Source organism: Morchella sextelata, assembly GCF_020137385.1.
Source record: "Morchella sextelata strain SCLS chromosome Unknown scls_8, whole genome shotgun sequence".
Classification (NCBI taxonomy): domain Eukaryota; kingdom Fungi; phylum Ascomycota; class Pezizomycetes; order Pezizales; family Morchellaceae; genus Morchella; species Morchella sextelata.
This window is the reverse complement of record NW_025408623.1, coordinates 1294762-1314065: the sequence shown is the minus strand read 5'-3', so window position 1 is coordinate 1314065 and position 19304 is coordinate 1294762. Positions and strand designations below refer to the sequence as shown.

Sequence of the window (19304 nt, the reverse complement as noted above, 5' to 3'; positions counted from 1 at the left end):
CTGGTTCATCGGTTTCGAAACCCCAACATTATACACTATCAATGTCACATCATTTCCATTCTGCAGTTATCCCAGCACCACTGGATATATATTTTCCAAGCCAGCGCCTTTTACCTGTACAATACACTAGCTCCATCCTATCAAGAGCCTTTTGACGAGAATCCCAACCATGATACAAAGGGAAACAGAAGAAAACATTAGAAATAAGAACATCGGGGGAGGGGGGACCTGCATGCACCATAAAGAGGAAACGACTACCAAATGCCTAGATAGTTGAAGCCCGACCACCGTAAGGATCACTAAAAAAATAACCACCCTTTTCCAATAAAACAGAGTAAAAGAAGTAACGGCGAGAGTGGGCAGAGGGAAAAAGGAAAGATCTAATTTACTTCCACCAGCCTTCCAGAAAAGAAAATACTTTACAAAAAACACCTAGAATTACGCATTATCACCGTTTCTATTGTTGGTCGTAACCCCATCGATCATATTAAGTCTTTCTTGGGTGGATTTCTTTTTGTTGCCACCCTTCGGCCCTCTTTTTTTCGACGAGATGGGCGCACCTGAAGCAGCTGGGGTTCCAGCTTCACTGGGTTTTCCGCTATCGTCAAATCTTCCTTCCCCTTCGTGATATCTAATAAAGCGTCAATAAACCATGAATGGATTATGGGAAGTCTAAAGAACTTACAGATCCTCAAGATCTATCGCTTTAGTACCCTCTATAGCTGATGGGGCGGTCTTCTTTTTCTTGCCTCTCTTCGCACCTCCCTTGGCTTTAGCCTCCTCTGCTTCCCTCTCTTTCTCCGCCAGGGTCTTCTCTAGTTTTTCGGCATCATCATCATCAAAGAGCCAAGTGGCAACTTCTCGAGTGCCCTTGAAGTCAACATTCTTCTTGGCACCTGGGTCACCACCTTGAATGACGACACGTTGAACCTACACCGATTTGTCAGCATGGGTGATCAATCATGAGAGATGTAAGAGCAATCCTACCTCTTCTTTCTGTTGAGCGCGCATTCGAATTCGCTCCTCAATTGTTCCCCGAGTGATGAGACGGAATACACGAACTTGTTTGGTCTGACCCAATCTATGGGCACGATCCATAGCTTGACTATCGATTGTAGGATTCCAATCGCTGTCGTAAAAGATGACAGTATCGGCTGTATCAAAAATTAGTATTATCTAAAGATGAATAAGGGAAGCAAACGTACCAGCGGTAAGATTGATACCCAAGCCACCAGCACGAGTACTCAAAATGAAGATGAATATCTCTGGAGAGGTTTGCCAAGCCGCCACCATGTCACGACGATCCTCGAGCTTTGAGGATCCATCTAACCTAAGATATCTGTGATGGCGATAGGTAAGATACTCCTCACAAAGATCCATCATTCTAGTCATCTGAAAGTATAAGAGAACACGATGACCGCCAGCCTTAAGCTCTGTTAAGAGAGCATCTAGCTTTGCGAGTTTCCCAGAATCACTAACAAAGCGCCTCATAGACGGAACCTGGATACGAGCATAGCCTGCCTTCTCCGAAGACGGAGCTGGCAATGCCTTAGAAAGAGGATAGTCAGCGGGCTCAACATGGTTCTCCAAGAGATGTTTTTCCTCAGGCATCGATGGGCCGTAGAGGATCTTTCGAACGCGCGGGTTGAAGAGGTGAGTTTCCTGTTCAATCACAGCGCCTTGGTTCAAGCAAAGTAGGGCTATCGGTGGCGCAGTGGCGGCCGGGTATGATAACGGCTCCATGCAATGCATTCTGGATTCGTGGAATACATTGGTGGACACATTAAGTAACGCAGCCATATGACCTTCTACGGTAACATCCGCTGCAGGTCTCTTGTCTGCTAGTTCTGAGATGAGGAACATCGCATGAGATGGAATCCATGGCTTCTCTTCGTCGTAAACGGTAGAAAACTGGCTTAAATTTCGCCTTGTCCGCAAAGTTAAAGAGTTGTCGAATTGACTTTTGTGAAACGCTGCTGATGCTTCGCTTGCACTGGTGTCGGCAAATCGAAGCCATGAGAAGGCACTGTTCCTATCAGACCTAATCGATTTATGGATATGGTCTGGCTTCCAGATATTAAAAATGTTAGATAGCTGGAACTTTCGGCTGCCATGATTTGAATCGGGTCCTGGCAAATCTAGCCGCCCACCCTCGCGATAAACCAGTGCAGGAACACAGTAGGTAATCATATTCCTTGATGTATATGCAACATCAATAACAGGACCTTCCCGCAAAAATGAGGCTGTTTCGGCCCATTGCGTCAAAGAAAACGGTGACCTTGTATCTGCCCTCTCGAAAAGATCAGGGTGATTGCAAACCTTTCGGAATTGCATGACAAGGTTCATTAAAGTTGCAGTATTTTCGTCTCCGCCGGAAGCAGCCTTCTCTATAAGGTCCATTATACTAATTTTGTCACGCAAACCCTTGTAGATTGCGCGCTGACGATATGTCAGGTCGCAAAATACGTCAACTTCAATCTTATCCCCTAGTTCCTTCTGAACATGCTTCTTGACACGGCGAAGCATGAAAGGCTTAAGAATCATATGCAGACGGCGTAGTTGAGACTCATTCAACTGTGTATTACTCTGGGCGTGACTTTCGATATCTTTGGAGAACCATTCGCTAAACTCGTCGTGGGAGTCGAAAAGACTTGGCATGATGAAATGTAGCAGCGCCCATAGTTCTAAAAGTGGTTAATATCCAATTGAATATAAAGCGAAAAGGGAACATACCCTGCATAGAATTCTGAATTGGGGTACCAGTTAGTAGCAATCTATTACGGCAATGGAATCCCAACAGGGCCTTCCACCTAGAACTAGAAGAACTCTTGATAGCTTGTGCCTCGTCCAGAATCATATATTGCCATCTCATTCGCTGGAAGTATTGCGTATCTTGGACAACAAGCTGGTATGATGTAATGAGAACATGGAACGGGGAGTCTTTAGTATAAGTGAGTTGTTTTCGATCCCAGAACTTTCTCAAAACCTTTCTATCCTTCGCACTTCCCCAGTATGGAAGGGCTTTAAGCTGGGGTACAAATCGTGCAATTTCTTGCTGCCAATTATGAAGGGTTGATGCGGGTGCGATGACTAAGAACGGACCCCAGATGTTGTGAACTTCGGCAAGATAAGCCATCACGGAGATAGATTGAACGGTTTTTCCAAGGCCCATCTCATCTGCGAGAATTCCGTTGATACCTTGCTCATACAGATTGCAGAGCCAGTTTAAACCCTTCAACTGATATTCCTTGAGCTGACAATTAAGCATCTTTGGTTGTTCAATATCGATATCACCGAGACTCGTAGGGTTCTGGAAATTCATTTCGCCATCATCCAAGTTGAGATTTGCAACGTCGGTCCCTTCAGGGTTGTTGAACGCACGGGCCTTGTCCTGGGCAGTTTGGATGGCATGTTGTGCATTATTCATTGCTGCCTGGTGGAGTGCCTCGTCACTTTCCGCATCGAAATCCAGATCTTCAAAGTTTGTAACCGCAACGGCCTTCCCGGAATTATCACCAGCCACAGGTGGCATTCCGGGTGTCCGGACTGGCGGCTTGAGAGTTTTGGCACTACCTTCCGCCCCAACTGTGTCTGTTGATCTCTCCACTTCATCTGTCTTAATCTTTCTTCCAATGAAATGGGAGTAGAGTTCGGTTTGAGAGATCAAGAAATTGAGCTTCCTTGCTTGTCGTTTGGCCTCCCTCATCTCTTCCTCCTTCTTTGCACGTTCGATTGCTTCTTTCTCTGCGCGACGACGCAGATCTCGTTCCTCCCTTTCGTTACGCTTCCAGAAAGACATCATCTCGCGCATACATCTTTTTGCACGAGCCTGGGTGTCCTTGACATTTTTGTTGGTTCGAAGTTTCCACCGCTGAGCTTCTTTCGATGCAAGTTGAGCTGTTTTTCGAAGGTTTGATTGCCTGGTAGAAAGTGAGGTCTGTTGGATCCTGTGTACCTTAGGAATGTCCTTCTTGGCAATATCCTTCCAAATTTGTTCGTAAATTTGAACATAACCCTTAGAGGCATGCGGAACGTATTCTTCTTTAACCACCTCTTTAATCGGTTTTGGCTCTTTGATTTCCTTAATTTCCTCCTTGTTATCCTTTGATGGCCGTTTCTTCGCGATCTTTCTACGTTTCAATTTCCCTCCATCTTCGTCAATGATCATAAAGGCGTTACTAGCATCAGAATCTTGAGCGTCGAGACCAAGTGCCCCATCCAATTCCATCTGTGCAGCTCTCTCAGCAGACCTCTGCCTAGCAATTTCGTCTCTATGTTGTTTCTCGTTGGCCTCTCGTTCCGCCGCTTCCTGTGCTGCTTTTGCTGCTGTTTCTGCCTTTGCCCGCTTCTCCACCTCAGCCTTCTCCCTCCGGCGCTTCCTCTGCTGCTCTTTCTTGCGTTCTTTTTCATCTTCCTCCTCCCTCTTCATTACCTGCTCCATTGCTTCTTCGTAGAATACTTGGCGTGCGCGGTCACGTGATGATTTGGCGTGGCTGTCGAGTTGGAAGTGAAGCTTGTTTTGGTAAATAACGCGACGTCGCTATAATGGTTAGCGCAAAGCTTGCCGGAACAAAGGGGAACAGTATCAACCTTTCGCCTCTCTGACTCTTGATCTTCAATTTCTAACTGCCGCTTTCGCGAATTCTTTAGATATTCCGCTCTCTCGGCCGCGAAAGTATCATCATCATCAACCTCGGTATCTGTTTTATCCGGATCGTTATCGACTAGATTCATTGAGTCATGGTACTTGAAGTCCCTAAACGAACTATTTTTCTTGCCGCTACCCTTGGTCCCTGGTTCCATATCCACAGCCTCGTTGTCTATAGAATGGAAAGAAGTTGAAGTGGTCCGAGCAGCTGGGCCTTGTCGTGCGATCGATTTTGCGGTTAATTCAGGACTGTGCCTGATGACCCGATCAATAGAATTTGTTTTAGATGGTTGAGGTGCGCGAGCGTTTGTGTTGTGATTATCGTTGGCAGGTTCGTCAGCGTTGGAAAGGAGGGCAGATATAGACATTGCGCCGCCGCGCCGCACAGGGGTAGCTTTCTGTTATTTATGTGAGTAGTCATCTTTGAGGATTGCAAGTTGGCGAACCTACCGTTGTGGGCGAACTTGGTTCAGGCTGGGTTCCTGCGTAGTCGGAATGATGCACGCTAGATGCCATAGAAGTTCTCCTCAAATCAGATTGAATGCTCCCCGTATCCATTCGTCCTGTAACTGGTGATGGTGACGGGAGGGGATAGCTCAGCCTTGAGCTTTGATCGACAAGATGAGCTGGCGACTGCGGGCCTCCGTGAGAGCGATCGACCGTAGAATCACCACCGTAGCTATAACGTTGTTCTCGCGTCTTTAAAAGTCAACAAAAGTACGGAATGCTTGACACCACACACGAGGCGCCAACGTTTACTTACAGGTTGAGATTGGATCGAAGGTCTCCTATCGTATCCGTTGTTTTGGTAGGCCCAGCTATTAGAGTTCATATCCCCCGAGCGGTCTACCGGATCATAATAGCCAGAGCGAGTCCCAGTCCCGTACGTGGAGTTTAAGGGTGGTAAAGGAGTGGTGGAATGACCGTTTGTGGGTTGATGTGGAGGGGCGTGAAGGGCAGGACTCTGGTACGGAATCTGGTGTTGTTGTTCCGTTGGCGAAAAGGAGGGCCGGTATGGCAAATTGGGGGAAGGATTGGAGTTGTAAGGGGAGTGATGCTGACTTCCCGACATGATTCTGGTTTTACAATGAACGACAAAACCCCATAGAAGGCCAACACAGAAATAACACTGACACCACTACCACCCTCAAAGTTTGCTGCTGTTTGTAGCGAAGGGAACTGGCGCGTCTTACGGTGGGAGGGACAAAAAACCGGCTACGTGAATTCTGCAGCGAAAAGGCAAACAGAAAGAAAAATATGAACGATAGCTACTAAAGATTGAGAGAAGAGAGTAGCGGTTTAGAGTTCGTAAGAAAGAGCGGGGGATTCAGAGACCGAATCCTTTTTTCCTCTCTTTCTTTGCTTCTTTTCTCTTTTTCTTCTGGATGTGAAGATTGGGGGGAGGGGGGTGGTTTGGGGGGGTACCCTCGGAGAGAGATTTTTTTCTTTTTTTCTCCCCGAAGCTCGATTTCTTTTTGGCTGATACACCAAATACGCAAGATATGATGGTACGATGGGGTATGAAAAGGGCGATGGTGGTTTAGTGGGGGGAGGTTCTCTGAGATGAATATGAAGAGAAACGATGATGAAGAATGACGATAATGAGGGTGCGGACAAAAGGCAAGGAAAAGAAGAAAACCAGCGAACAAGACAGACCAGGCCCAACGGCGGGTTGCAGGACGGTTAACGAGATCCCCCTCTGGGGGAATTTTGGGGGTGGGAACTCCACAGAGATGGAACGCAGCCGCGAAGCCCAAAGTTTCGAGATAGCCACACACCCACACTACTGCACTACGTTACGTTGTATGGGCTTTGCGTTCCGGCCCAGGGCTGCTGCTGGGGAGCGCAGAGCCTCAACCACGGGTCCTCTCCCCCAGAATCAAGATCGCTCTCCTTCATGCAGCGACGTCTCCCCTTGGCTGGGTCGTTGATATCAATTCTCTTCAGGCTCATCCTGTCAGATACTTGTGTAGATATAGATACTTTAAGTTCTGACAGTCTTTCTGGACCTCTAGTTCTATACTTTTATTTTTATTTTGGGGGATTTAAATACAATTTAGATTCCCTACATGTAGTTGTGGTTGTCTTACTCTCATTACGATACCCTGTCTGAGCTTATGATACCTCCCCTATCCAAGGCGACTTCGGCTGCAGAGAACCTAATCTCCAAGACTTCATGTCAAAATTCCGTGATGGCGAATTAATGCACCGGCGAGTGATCACGAGTTTAACAACCTGGTAACTGGAAAAATTACACCCTCGGAATCGGGTATTTTTCTAGTAAGGCACTTGCAGCGAAAATCATTCTCCTTCCTTCCCCCCACCCCCCCCCCCCCCCCCCCCCTTTTTTTTTTTTTTTTCTGCTGCTGTTTGCTTTGATTTCCCTCTCTTTCCATGGTCATGTTTAAATATCAGGGGACAGCGTATCGGAGGGGCCAGAAAATCGAAATTTATGGTAACTGCATGTAGGTACATACGTGTATTTAGTCAGTCACGAGAGCTCTACCTGAGGAATATCAGGGCAACCATCTCTAAATCCTGCGATATCTCTATCATTCATTACCCTTGAGGCCAGTTGGCAAACTAAAGGACACAGATCAAAACGATTTTGAATTCTTTGGGGTTAAGTGGCTTTTGGAGGTGAGGTGGAAGGTTTCCTAGGATGAGGAAAGTGGATCACCTGGCTCGAACGCAACTTCTGGCGCAACAGCCGAATTTCTTCAAAACCTCCTTGCGCATTTTCTTTTTTCGAGCAAACAAGAGATCCAAGCACCATCTCTTATCGTTGAATTCTCGTGCTCGTCACTTCAACAAACCATTCTCTTATCCTGCCTATTCATCATCTCGCATCGACATGTGATGTTAACCTTTTGTGAAGAAAAAGATCTGATGATATATATGTGAATTTATTATTGCTTGGTCTTTTTATCTACAGGTAAATACAAGAACTCACGATCTGCCTTGCAGACTTTTTGGCGGTGAGGAAAAATCTAGATTCCTGGGATTGTATCACACGTCCTCCCCTAACCCTATCGATGGGCCGGAGCAACACTCCGCATGCAACACCAGTCAAGTTCCTAATCTGCATGGATTTTTCTATGGGACTGCTGGGACTGGGCGAAAAGCATTGTTGTCACTAGTAAACAAACAGCAGAAAATATGAGAGTAGTTGCTGGCAATCACCAGATGTTCAGTCAGAGGCTTGTGGGTCTCTGGCTGATAGGAAATGGGAAGCTTCAAAGCATCATAGGCGAGGTGAGGTAAAGGTCGAATTGGTTTCAGCTCCATTACAAATAAAAATACAAAATATGTCATATGCTAGATAAACCCGTAGGTATAAATGAAAGGAAGAAAGGTAAATGCTAGAGCCCAGCTCTACGTAGCTACTCCGAACCCGAGCTTGACAACTCAGAATCCTGTTCTTCATAGACCTCGATATACTCATCCAACATCCTTTATACAATTAGTATTGTTTCTGCCAAATAAGGATTGAACTTGGGGCCATACTTCAAAAACTCTTTGCGATACCTAGTGGGCTCAGTTGTCACCGTCTGTTCTGGTAATGCCGTACCAGCAACCTTGATAATCTTCGGATGCAATTGCTGCACATTCCAGAAGAAATCAAGTATACACATTTTATACACCCACTTTCCATCCGGACTTCTCACCCCGCGAACAAAATCGTCTTTTCCGGGAACCACCAATGGGTCGGGGTGTTTGTGCGGGTCAGGTTTGTCGTGGAACATCTCGATTGGGTACCGCCCTAGAAGTAGACTATAGTCGATCGTTTCCATTTTAGAGAGAAATTCGGTATCGTGTTCCACGAGATACCTATTGGCGACGGTAGTTAGAAAACCAGAGTCGGATTCTCGAAATGTGGGGATGGAGGGAGGGGTCTTACATCAATTGGTCCTTTTGTGTCCGGCTCAATACTATTTTCTCATCCAACTCATCCGCTAGCCCGCTCTTTGCGGCTTCTGTCTTCAATTCATCCGGGACCAGGTCTCGTGTCGGTTCAAAGAAGTTCTGTGGTTTCAAGTCCCACTGTTTACACCCCTTCTCCTTGTCGAGGCCCCCAAGCACGTTTGTCATGACGATATAGTGTGAAGGAGATACACCAAAGTAGCTACCAAGGCGGTGTTCGAAGCTGTAAAGAACATCCGTCACTTGGGATAGCAAAGTGTTGGGTGTTTCACGGTAATATTTTCCAAGTGGTTCTAGTAAAGTCTCGTAGAGGAACATATATTCGAATCGTCGGCCAATTGACTTTACTATAAGGCTTCGGTCATCCGTGTAGAAGAACAGCGAGCCACTAAAACCGAGACCATCAACTGGTCGAAGCTTCTTGGTGAATTGTTTTTGGTAGTGCTCCTCTGATAGTTTGAACACATTTTCACGTAGATCCTGGAATAGCAATGGTGCTGCTCTCTGGAAATGTGCATGATCTAGAAGGAGAAGTATTTAGCTATCAAATATGCAAATATCATCTAATTGAAGCTAGAGGCATACATAATGAGAAAAAGCTATCAAGCCTGAACTGTCTCTTGACCTCTGGTGATGACCAACCGTCACCTTTCTGTGGTTGGTGACGGATTAAGGACTGGGATTCCTCGCTATGAAGCTGATGTTCGTCTTCTGTATATACAGAGGTTGAAAGCGCCTTGAGAAGACAGTGGATTGTCACATCTGTCTTGTATTTTGTGGAGAAAAATGGTAAGACTAATCGAGCCATGATGCCTTTATCTGATATTTGGGCCCAGTCGTAGGATTGAGGCCTTGTAGAATTTTAGAATCAGGGGCAATAAATAAGGTGGAAACAAACCTACTCTTCTACGCCCTGAGGATGATTAGGGTTATGGTGATGAACCATGATGCTATAATACTGTGACGAAGGTGGCGCTTGTTAGTTCACGTTCTAAATTCTTTGGTGGATTTTGAGATGTAAGGATTTTGAAGATTAAGAGGAGGAGAAGCCATCGTAATTTATATCTAATAGTTCCTTATCCGGTATCGAAACCGGAAGCAAGAGTTATTATCGTCAAAGTTCAAGTTTTTGCAAAGAGTTCAGTTGGAGTCTGGGCAGTCGTAAAGTAATGGCTATGACGTCACATGGAGCTGTCAAGCATGGAGCCGGTGGCTTGTGAGACACTCTCAGCCACACACCACACCACACGATGGTAATTTGCCAAGCTCGTCTTCTCCAACCTCCTTCGTCCATCTCACTACTCAGATTTCGCAGACGCGCCTTCCACCGGCCCTCCGTTGGACTCAACACCATCAGCTCTCAACGCTTTCAATTTTAACGTTCAGTTGCAGTCAGTTAACTATGCGTTACAGTCAAATTTGTGTCAGTTGGCTTTGAATGTTGGCGATTTGGACCTCCATCCCCGGATAAGATCGTCGGACCTGAAACTGGGGTTCAAATAGTGGGGTTAACTGTCTGCCCGGATTATAATGTTAAATTTGACAGCTAGAAGCTTCGTTGACGGAATTACGTCGTTTCCGCTCGCGATAGGTCTTCTCTTGGCTCGTCTCACCACATTCCTGCGAATTGGACAGCGAGAGCATGGCGACTTTTCTCCCCTTGCCTGGATGAGAAATGATTCCTTTTGGCTATGTTCTGGTGATGTGCATTTTCCCAGTGAAGATGTGTTTTTTCAGTGGCTTGTGAGCTCGATAGCTACCGCCCGCTCGGACCCTCAGCCGCTCCAAATGTTCCTGAAATTCGGGATTCATTCAGTGAATTGCCAAAAATTTGGCGTTATAAGTTCCGCGTCTGAGAACAGAACAGCTCTGTGCTTTGCTGTCATTCCAGATTTGTCGACTGTGAATATTTTTGGTGAGAGGGTCACACTTTCTTTTCTTTTCTTTCCTTTTTTTCGTTCATCCATTTCGAGCCCTGCCTATGATGTTATTTTGTTTCTAATGACTTTTTTAGATTCGAAGTTTTGGGAAGGCAAGGAGGTTTCATAGCAAGGCGGCGATATGGAAGTGTTCATGTTGCAACGGTGATTCGGTCAACCTAGTTCCAGGACTTCCAATTGAGGTTTGCGTTGTGCGACAGAATCACACTTCTTGGAATCTGTTCAGTTCGGTTCACTTTCTGCGTTGGCACGCCATTTGGAGTAGGGCACTCAGGCAGCTCAACTCAATAGCTACGAGTTCTACAAATGCAAAGATTCCATCAGTGACGATTGCGCACCACTTGCTCGCCGCAGCCTGCCCTTCGGGGGTGTTTATCAGTAGATTTGGGGTGTTGGTTTCTGGGAGCTCCGGTAGGGTTTTGAAACCCTGACCTTAAGTGTCTTGGAAGAGAAAGAGCAGAAGGGCAACTTTACGGATCAAAGTTAGAACTTCATTAGAGGAGAGTTGTGGCCTTGAGTGTTTTGTTCATACCTAGAAGAAGAAGATGATGAAGATAATAAAGGGGCGGTACTTTCTTTGCTGGCAGGAAAGCATCCAAGATACAAATTGTGATTCCCCTTGTGGTTCTGATCGGCCGTAACCTGCAACTTTTCCCCTCTTGGTAGGCAGTGTTGTCATCGCACACTCACTCGCTCGCTCTAACTCTCGCCCTCTTTCTCTCAAGTCCCTGCTCTTCCGCGTGAACATCATCACTTGTCTACTACACTACCACTTTACACAACCAAACCTCTCCACGGGCCAGATTTCTTCACAAGCAGATTGCACTCCTTTGGCCTCCCACTGACGAAAAGAAAAAAAATAAAGTGGGAAAAGCACAGAAACAAATACCTGCGCGTCGATATATCCCCCGAGTCACATCACATTACCTAGCCCATTCACGTCCACCCGCCCAATCGCTTGCAAAAACTAAAAAAACAGAAAGGACATCGGCTCTCTCCCCCAAGAAGAAGAAAAAAGTAGGCCCTGATGAGTCTCTCCGACTCCGACAGCCCACTCTCGTCAGTGCCATCCAGCGGCGACGAGGGAGAGGACCAATCCTCTCCCGAAATCCCCGTCAAGAAGATTTCCAAGAAGAAGCAGCAGCAACAGCAGAAGAAACAGCAGCAGCAGCAGCAGGCTCGGAAGAGTTCCACACCACCGCCTCCCCGAAAACCGCGACGCAAGGAACAGCCTCATGTAGCCACGCTGTCGGACGCCCCCGAGCTGGCGTTCATCGTCATGTTCCGCTCGCGGTTCGCGGACGCGTTTAAGGGCGTGCCGAACCTGGGGTGTCAGGACATTGAGAGGGGCGTTGTGGACTCTACACCGAGCGAACAGGTTGAGGTGCTGCTTTGTCGTCTGCTGGGCCTGGTGCTGAATAGGAAGAAGCCTGTTGAGTGAGTTTTCTTATTGTTATTTATTATTATTGTCCTTTCTTTCTATTCATGCTCTCTTTCTTTCTTTCAACCCTTGTTTTTTGGGAGCGGTCGGGGGTTAGGTGCTGACTTTGTGTGGTGTGTGTGTAGGCGCGGCCATTATCAACGTCCACTCGAAGAGGCTGTACACGCTCATGTCACCCAATGGCCGAGATCATGGGATGGAAAGAGCCCGTTTGCGGGAGGCCGCCATTTCAGCGCCTTGGATGCACCGCAGAGAGTGAGTTTGGTCGATTCGGGATTTTTTTTACGCACTCGCCCCCGCAACAGGCTTACTAACGAGGGTGAACTTATAGTTGTCGGTTTTGAAGGCATTGATAAACTGGGCCTTAACCTCCTCAGAAACCATTCGCGCGCTCGTCGCGGAATCGTACAAATCAAGCCGTCATGAGGACGATCTTAACATCCCTATATCCGTCCAGCCGTGGGGTCGGGACGGCGATAAAAGACGGTATTGGCTAATTGAAGGACGAGGTTTTTATTCCCCCTCTCTTCCCATCCTTCTCTATTACAGCTTCTCGCGCACAGAACGTTTCTCTAACAATACGGGGGCTACAGAGGATACTCCATTCAGGTTGTACCGGGAGAGCAATCCTGCGCTCAAGACGGTCTCGTGGATTAACGTCGCCGGCACCATCGACGAAGTCCGCGCAGTCGCGCAAGAGCTCGAAGATGAGGACGGCAGTAAGCACGCACTCGCGCTGAAGGAGAAGATCCTCAGCGCCATTCCGCGCTTCGAAGAGGGCGAGATTGTATGCCTCCCCACCTCCGGATTACCCTCTACTCTAACTAGCAAGGCTAACAAGCGACCATACAGAGACGGAAAAAGCGCGAGTACCGCCAGTCGCGAAAGGCTTTTTTCAAGCAGCCCAACGGCACCTCCCTCTACGAAGGGCGCACGCGCGGCAAGCGCATTAAGTACACCTTCTCCAGCGACGACGAGGACACGCCTGCCAGCGCCAACAACACCAAGCCCGGCTCCGAGACCGAAGACCACCAACCCCGCTTCACAGCGAGCGGAAGACAGATCCGGAAGCCGGCGATGGGCGCATACGGCGAGCTCAAGATCAACGGGTCCAACGGCACGGCGACGGGCGATGCAACACCGCACGCCGGCAGTGAGCGCAGCTATGGCGGCGATGCCACGCAGGATTGGGACCACGAGTCGGCGTCGGAGGATTACTCGGACGAGGAGGACGAGTGGCCGCTGCAGGAGGAGGAAGAAGAGGGCGCGCCAAAGAAGAGCCTCAGGATCATCCTAAGGGTCAATAAATCGAGATTGCCAGAGTCCACGCCTCAGCCGGCGAAGAGCGGCGCCGAGGAGGAGGTCAAGGCGAACGGATATGTTGGCGGCGGTGCCGAAGAGGCGAATGGTGTCCATATACAGCAGAGAACTGAGATTGATGTACTCCCGGACGCGCCGGAGGTCCAGGTCAATGGGAAGGGATAGTGGTAGCAGCAGTTACAGCAGGATCGATGGTCTCAGTAGGTGATGATGGTTTTGATGATGGGGAGGGAAAAAATATGCCCGCTTTCTTGATCTCTCGTTTTATTCCCTTTTCTACATGTTTGGGACGGAGGGGAGTATTATTACTGTTGTGGTTTCTATCAGTCCCAGTCTTTACTCTTTATTTTACTCTGTATACTCCTCTATCTACCCATCTACCTACCTAACTTTACCTACCTTTACCTACCTTTACCTACCTTTACCTACCTTTACCTATATGACCTAAGTACTTACTTTAAAGTCTTATACTCAATATTGTCATTTCCACCACCCCCTCCTATCAAGCACCAATTATCATCACTGCTTATATTGTACGATAATTCATCTTCTTTTTCTTTTTAAAGGATCACTAGCCTTTTATACTTTTTTTTTCTCCTGTGGTCGTTTTCTTTCATGGCCGGGGTGAAGGCGGAGAGGCAGAAGCAGAAGCAGAGGCTGAGGCTGAGGGCGGGGGAAGATATACAGGTGAAAAAGAATGAGACACCAAAAAAAAACACAAAAAGGGCGCGCTGCAACTAAGATAGAGCTAGCTACATATTAGTGTCATGTATGTAGTACTTGGTAGACAGACACAGATCGATTGATTGATGCGGGATATGGATAAACGCGAGCTGTGCTTGTGGGTATGTAATGTTTAGCAATGTGGGGGAGCTTGGTTATCGATGAAGGAAAAATTTAAAAGTATGCGGACCGGTGAAATGATCGTGTGTGGATGCTTTTTGGGGGGGTGGTTGTGAGAGTATGTCCGCTGCATTGGCCTAGCTAGGTAGCTGGCTATATATTGGTTCTGCTCTATCGTCCGGATCCGTTTTGATAGAGTATTCTAGAGGCAGGCTGCTGCATAGGGTTTCGTTATGGTGGTGAAGAACCTGCGGTACGGTGCTGCCGTATAGGATGCGTGTTCAATATTCTAGAACCGTGTCCTGTATTCTAGGCCCGTGTCCTGTATTCTAACCGTGAAGTTAGAGCCTCTTTTGGTCTCTCTGACATTGCTGCATCAATCATCTCGTTCTCTCGTCATCTCATGCTTAAGCACTGCCGCCCACGGGCGTCAGAGGGGCTTGAACTAATGCTTCTCTACCTCCGTCTTCACGCTTCCCCCTACTCGTGGATGGTGGTAGTTAATTTGGCCTTGTGTCAGCCATTGAAGTACCGGCACATGCACAACATCATGCCTTACCTTACTGTATGTCTGTGCTCTACTCTTATGCACACAGCTTGCTTACTCTGCTCTACTCTATGTACTCTACGTACAGCCGCCTGCTTGCATTTGCACCCATAGCCCTATTGCAGCTTTGAGTTGACTGCTGCGGAGTTAACGAGTAGAGAGTAATATTCATACCTTGATTTGATACCTCGATACCTCGAAATCAATCTCCTTGTTCAGATAAGCCCGCGATAAGAGTCGCCAACCCCAACACAGCTAGCGTGCCCCTCCACTGCGGCTCTTCCCAACCCCTGCACCTTGGCCCCCAAAACCCAAAAACCACAAAAAAAAATATCACAGTTCCACCAGCAGCAGCAGCAGCAGCAGGAATCCCCCACCATGGTTTCGAAATACAAACCGACCCGCGACCGAAAGCAACGGCACAGAAAACCAAAGCCGAACACCACTTTCGATGATGCAGACGCCGCCCCACAAGACCCCAATGCCGCCCTCCTCATCCCCGAGTCCAAAAGCGCCAAAGAGCTCCGCCGCGCCGAGCTGCGCGCGGAGCTACAATCCCAGCAGCAGCAGCCAAAAATGAGCAGCAAGAAGGCCAAGCGTCTTGCAAAATACATTGAGAACAAGCTGCGCAAGGAGGAGCGTGTGGATCTGATCCAGAAGCTGGCGGACCAGCCGCACAAGGTCGACACGAGCCTACTACGGAGCACAAAGACGATGGGCACTGCACGCGAAAGCAAGCGGGAGACGATGCGGCGAGCGCTGCTGGAGGAGAAGTTCGGCATCAATGTGGAGGAGAATAAGAAGATCCTCTATGAGGAGAGGACTATACGCGATGCGGACGAGCTGGAGGTGGAGGTGCCGGAGGTACTGGTGGAGGTGCCGGAAGCCCCCGTAGAGGAGAAAGAGGAGGTCCCGGAGCTAGTGGTGATAACGGTGGGGTCTGGGCTGAAGAGGCCGTTGGAGATTGATGACACGGGGCGGCCGATATTAAAGAAGATTAGGAAGTCGAAGGAGGCCAAGAAGGAGCGATTAATGGCCTTGATCAAGGCTATGGAGATCGAGGAGGAGCAGAAAGCACGGGTTGCTGCAGAAGGCGCATCTTCGGACGAAGACGAGGATTCAGACGAGGAAATGGACTCTGACGATGACGGTAGTGGCGCAGACGACTCTGAAGGAGAAGAGTCTGAGGAAGAGTGGGGTGGAATCCAGGACACCCCCAGTGAAGGAAGTGTCGCCGCAGAGACCGAAGCCGACGCAGAGGCGGATTCTGATGCCAGATCTGAAGAAGAAGAGGGCTCAGACTCAGACCCAGAGTCAGGCTCAGGTTCTGGAAGCTCTGGAGAAGAGGAGTCCGGCTCCTCCGGCGAAGCCGAGTCCGTCCCCCGCATGAAGCGCGGCCAGTCCGACAAAGCCAACGCCTTCAAGTCATGGGCCCTGGCTCAAGTCAAAGCCGTCGCACAAGAAAACGACCCCACCGGTGCCGACACTAGCATGCCCGACCTCCTCAACATGCCTCCCAGCGCCGTCCATATACATATCCCGCGGCCGCGCGAACAGGACATGACACCGCCGCCCGAGCTCCAGGGCCCAGCCGTGGAGCGCAAGGCCTACTACATCGCCGTTGACCGCAGCCCCGAGATCCAGCAGGCGCGGCTCGGCCTCCCCGTGGTGGCGGAGGAGCAGCGCATCATGGAGGCGATCCACAACAACTCGTGTGTGGTCATCTGCGGTGAGACGGGAAGTGGAAAGACGACGCAGGTGCCGCAATTCCTCTATGAGGCCGGGTATGGCTCGCCCGGGAGTGAGACGCCGGGGCTGATTGGCGTCACGCAGCCAAGGAGGGTTGCGGCGGTGTCGATGGCGAGCCGTGTGGGCACGGAGTTGGGCACGGGGGGGAAGGATAAGGTTGCGTACCAGATCCGGTTTGAGGGCACGGTGGGCAAAGATACGGCCATCAAGTTCATGACGGACGGTGTGCTGCTGAGAGAGCTTGCGGACGACTTTCTGCTGAGAAAGTACTCGGCGGTGGTGATCGATGAGGCCCATGAGAGGAGCGTCAACACCGATATCCTGATCGGTGTCATGAGCAGAGTCTTGAAGCTGAGAGAAGAGATGAGCAAGAAAGACAAAGTCACAAAGGTCAGGAAAATTAACCCCCAGAGTCCTAAAGAAATGATACTGACATCCGCCAGCCTCTAAAACTCATAATTATGTCCGCGACTCTCCGTGTCTCCGACTTTACAGAGAACAAGCAGCTCTTCCCCGCCCCCCCACCGCTCCTCAAAGCCGAGGCCCGTCAGCACCCCGTCACCAACCACTTCTCCCGCCGCACCCCCCACGATTACGTCGAAGAAGCCTACAAAAAGATCTGCAAGATCCACCGCCGCCTCCCCCCCGGCGGCATCCTCGTCTTCATGACAGGCCAGAACGAGATCACCACACTCCTCAAGCGCCTCAAGACCACCTTCCCCTTCAAAACCTCCGAAGGCGCACCCAAAATCAAAGAAAGCGCCGCCCCCGAAGTGCGCATCTCCGCGCGCGACGCCGCCGTCGAAGCCGAAGACGTCGAGTTCGGTGCTCGCCCAACACAAGAGGCTGGCAGCGATGATGATGATGATGATGACTCCATCCTCGACGAGGACGACGACGATCTCGGCGATGAGATGGCAGAAACGGACACGGAGGCGCCGCTGCACGTGCTCCCGCTGTACTCGCTGCTGCCCACGAAGGACCAGATGAAGGTGTTTGAGCCCGCGCCCGAGGGCAGCAGGATGTGTGTTCTTGCGACCAATGTCGCCGAGACGTCGCTCACGATCCCTGGGATCAGGTATGTGGTTGATTGCGGGCGCAGCAAGGAGCGGAACTTTGATAAGGTGACGGGGGTGCAGAGCTTTGATATTGGCTGGATTAGCAAGGCGAGTGCGATGCAGAGGGCGGGTAGATCTGGGCGAACGGGGCCCGGACACTGCTATAAGCTGTACTCCAGTGCTGTGTATGAGAGGGACTTTGACGAGTTTGCGGAGCCGGAGATTTTGAGGATGCCGATTGAGGGTATGTTTTAGGTGTCGAGTGATGACCTGTGATTGGGAGTTGTGCTGACTAGGAGTGTAGGTATTGTGCTGCAGATGAAGAGTATGAACATCGACACGATCACAAATTTCCCCTTCCCAACACCCCCGGATAGACCGAGTCTGCAGAAGGCTGAAAGGGTTTGTTATACTCCATGGCCCACAGTGTATTCGTTGCTGACACATTCTGCTAGTTGCTGGGATATCTTGGAGCTCTAGACTCCAAAGGCGGGCTTACAGAGCTTGGCCGCACAATGAACGTCTTCCCTCTCTCCCCGCGCTTCTCTAAGATCCTCATCATCGGCCAACAGCACAGCTGTCTCCCCTACATCATTGCTATCGTCGCCGCCCTCACCGTCGGCGAAGTCTTCATCCCCGAACACCAACTCGACATCGCCGACCCCCCAAGCGACGACGACGCCCCCCCCACAGTTGAAACCGCGCACGAACGCAACCAGCGCGCCACCCGCCGCAAGGCCTACAACCGCGCTCACCGCGCTTTCTCCGCCCTCGACCCCACCAGCGACGCCCTCAAGCTCCTCTCCGTCGTCTGCGCCTACGAGTACGAGCCCTCGCCCGCGGCCTTCTGCGAACGCAACTTTGTGCGCCTCAAGGCCATGCAGGAGACTCGAAAACTCCGGCAACAGCTCACAAACATCGTCCGCACAAACTGCCCGCCGGGCGTCCTCGCGCCCTTCTCGCCGCAGATTCCGCCGCCGTCACAGCTCCAGGTCAAGGCGATCAAGCAGATCATTTCCGCGGGCTTCATCGACCAGGTGGCCATCCGCGCGGACCTATTCCCGAACTCGACGTACAAGCTTGGCCAGGCGTCGCTAAAGCGGGTGATCGACGTGCCGTATATGACTCTGTTTGCGTCGTCGGTGGCTCACGGCTCGGATAACATGGCGGAGGTGGCAGCGTACGTGCACCCTGGCTCGGCGCTGGCGCAGCAGCAGAGCTATCCAGAGTATGTGGTGTATAGCGAGCTGAAGAGGGGCGCGGCGAAGGTCAGGTTGAGGCCGCTGACGCCTGTCACGGGGACGCAGCTGGCGGCGCTGGCGAAAGGCACGCCGCTGCTGTCGTATTCGAAGCCGTTGGAGAGCGTGGCACCGAAAGTGGTGGAGGGGTCCGGGGGGAATAGCAGGGAGGTGTGGGTCATACCCAGGATGGGGGGCGCGGTGGGGAGGAGTGAGCTCGGATGGCCGCTGCCGGCGAGGAAGGTCGTGCAGAGGAAGGTGGCAGGGAAGTGGGTGGTGGAGTAGAGGGTGTGTATAGTAGACTTGTACGTTAGGTTAGTTAGTTAAAAGTTTTACATTTTGGATTTGGGGGGGGGGGGGTAATATAGTGCGTGGCTTCTTGCTTTTTTGTGGTTGGGGATTGCTTTGTGTATAGAAGAACCAGCTAATAGCGCTAGATCTTAAAGATAGCTACATTTAAATACACCGGAATAAATCACACAGTACTGGAGAATAGACCAGGTACAGAGAAATTCTCATACAATTAATCCGCCAGTACACCAAATACTTCTAGAATAGAAAGGCCACGATACCTCTCTTCTGATGTTTCCACGCAG

General features: G+C 49.9%; 4 protein-coding genes across 4 annotated transcripts; 2 read left to right on the top strand and 2 right to left on the bottom strand.

Annotated features, from left to right (window-relative positions):
* Positions 1 to 438: 438 nt before the first annotated feature.
* Positions 439 to 5720, bottom strand: H6S33_012556 (uncharacterized protein; the record flags this gene model as incomplete). Its single annotated transcript, XM_044843920.1, has 8 exons — positions 439 to 631; positions 686 to 930; positions 988 to 1154; positions 1206 to 2684; positions 2734 to 4540; positions 4591 to 5046; positions 5099 to 5347; positions 5412 to 5720. 8 exons carry the CDS (start codon positions 5718 to 5720, stop codon positions 439 to 441), a joined length of 4905 nt encoding a protein of 1634 aa, XP_044695205.1.
* Positions 5721 to 8031: 2311 nt separating this feature from the next.
* Positions 8032 to 9518, bottom strand: H6S33_012555 (uncharacterized protein; the record flags this gene model as incomplete). Its single annotated transcript, XM_044843919.1, has 5 exons — positions 8032 to 8101; positions 8156 to 8479; positions 8550 to 9093; positions 9158 to 9423; positions 9475 to 9518. 5 exons carry the CDS (start codon positions 9516 to 9518, stop codon positions 8032 to 8034), a joined length of 1248 nt encoding a protein of 415 aa, XP_044695204.1.
* Positions 9519 to 11539: 2021 nt separating this feature from the next.
* On the top strand, positions 11540 to 13438 carry H6S33_012554 (uncharacterized protein; the record flags this gene model as incomplete). The annotated part of the gene is made up of 5 exons (XM_044843918.1): positions 11540 to 11949; positions 12079 to 12208; positions 12285 to 12462; positions 12547 to 12740; positions 12806 to 13438. The coding sequence occupies 5 exons, from the start codon at positions 11540 to 11542 to the stop codon at positions 13436 to 13438; spliced, it is 1545 nt and encodes a 514-aa protein (XP_044695203.1).
* A 450-nt stretch (positions 13439 to 13888) lies between these two features.
* Positions 13889 to 18993, top strand: H6S33_012553 (uncharacterized protein; the record flags this gene model as incomplete). The annotated part of the gene is made up of 5 exons (XM_044843917.1): positions 13889 to 13960; positions 15003 to 16802; positions 16856 to 17714; positions 17775 to 17872; positions 17926 to 18993. 5 exons carry the CDS (start codon positions 13889 to 13891, stop codon positions 18991 to 18993), a joined length of 3897 nt encoding a protein of 1298 aa, XP_044695202.1.
* Between the last annotated feature and the right edge of the window lie 311 nt (positions 18994 to 19304).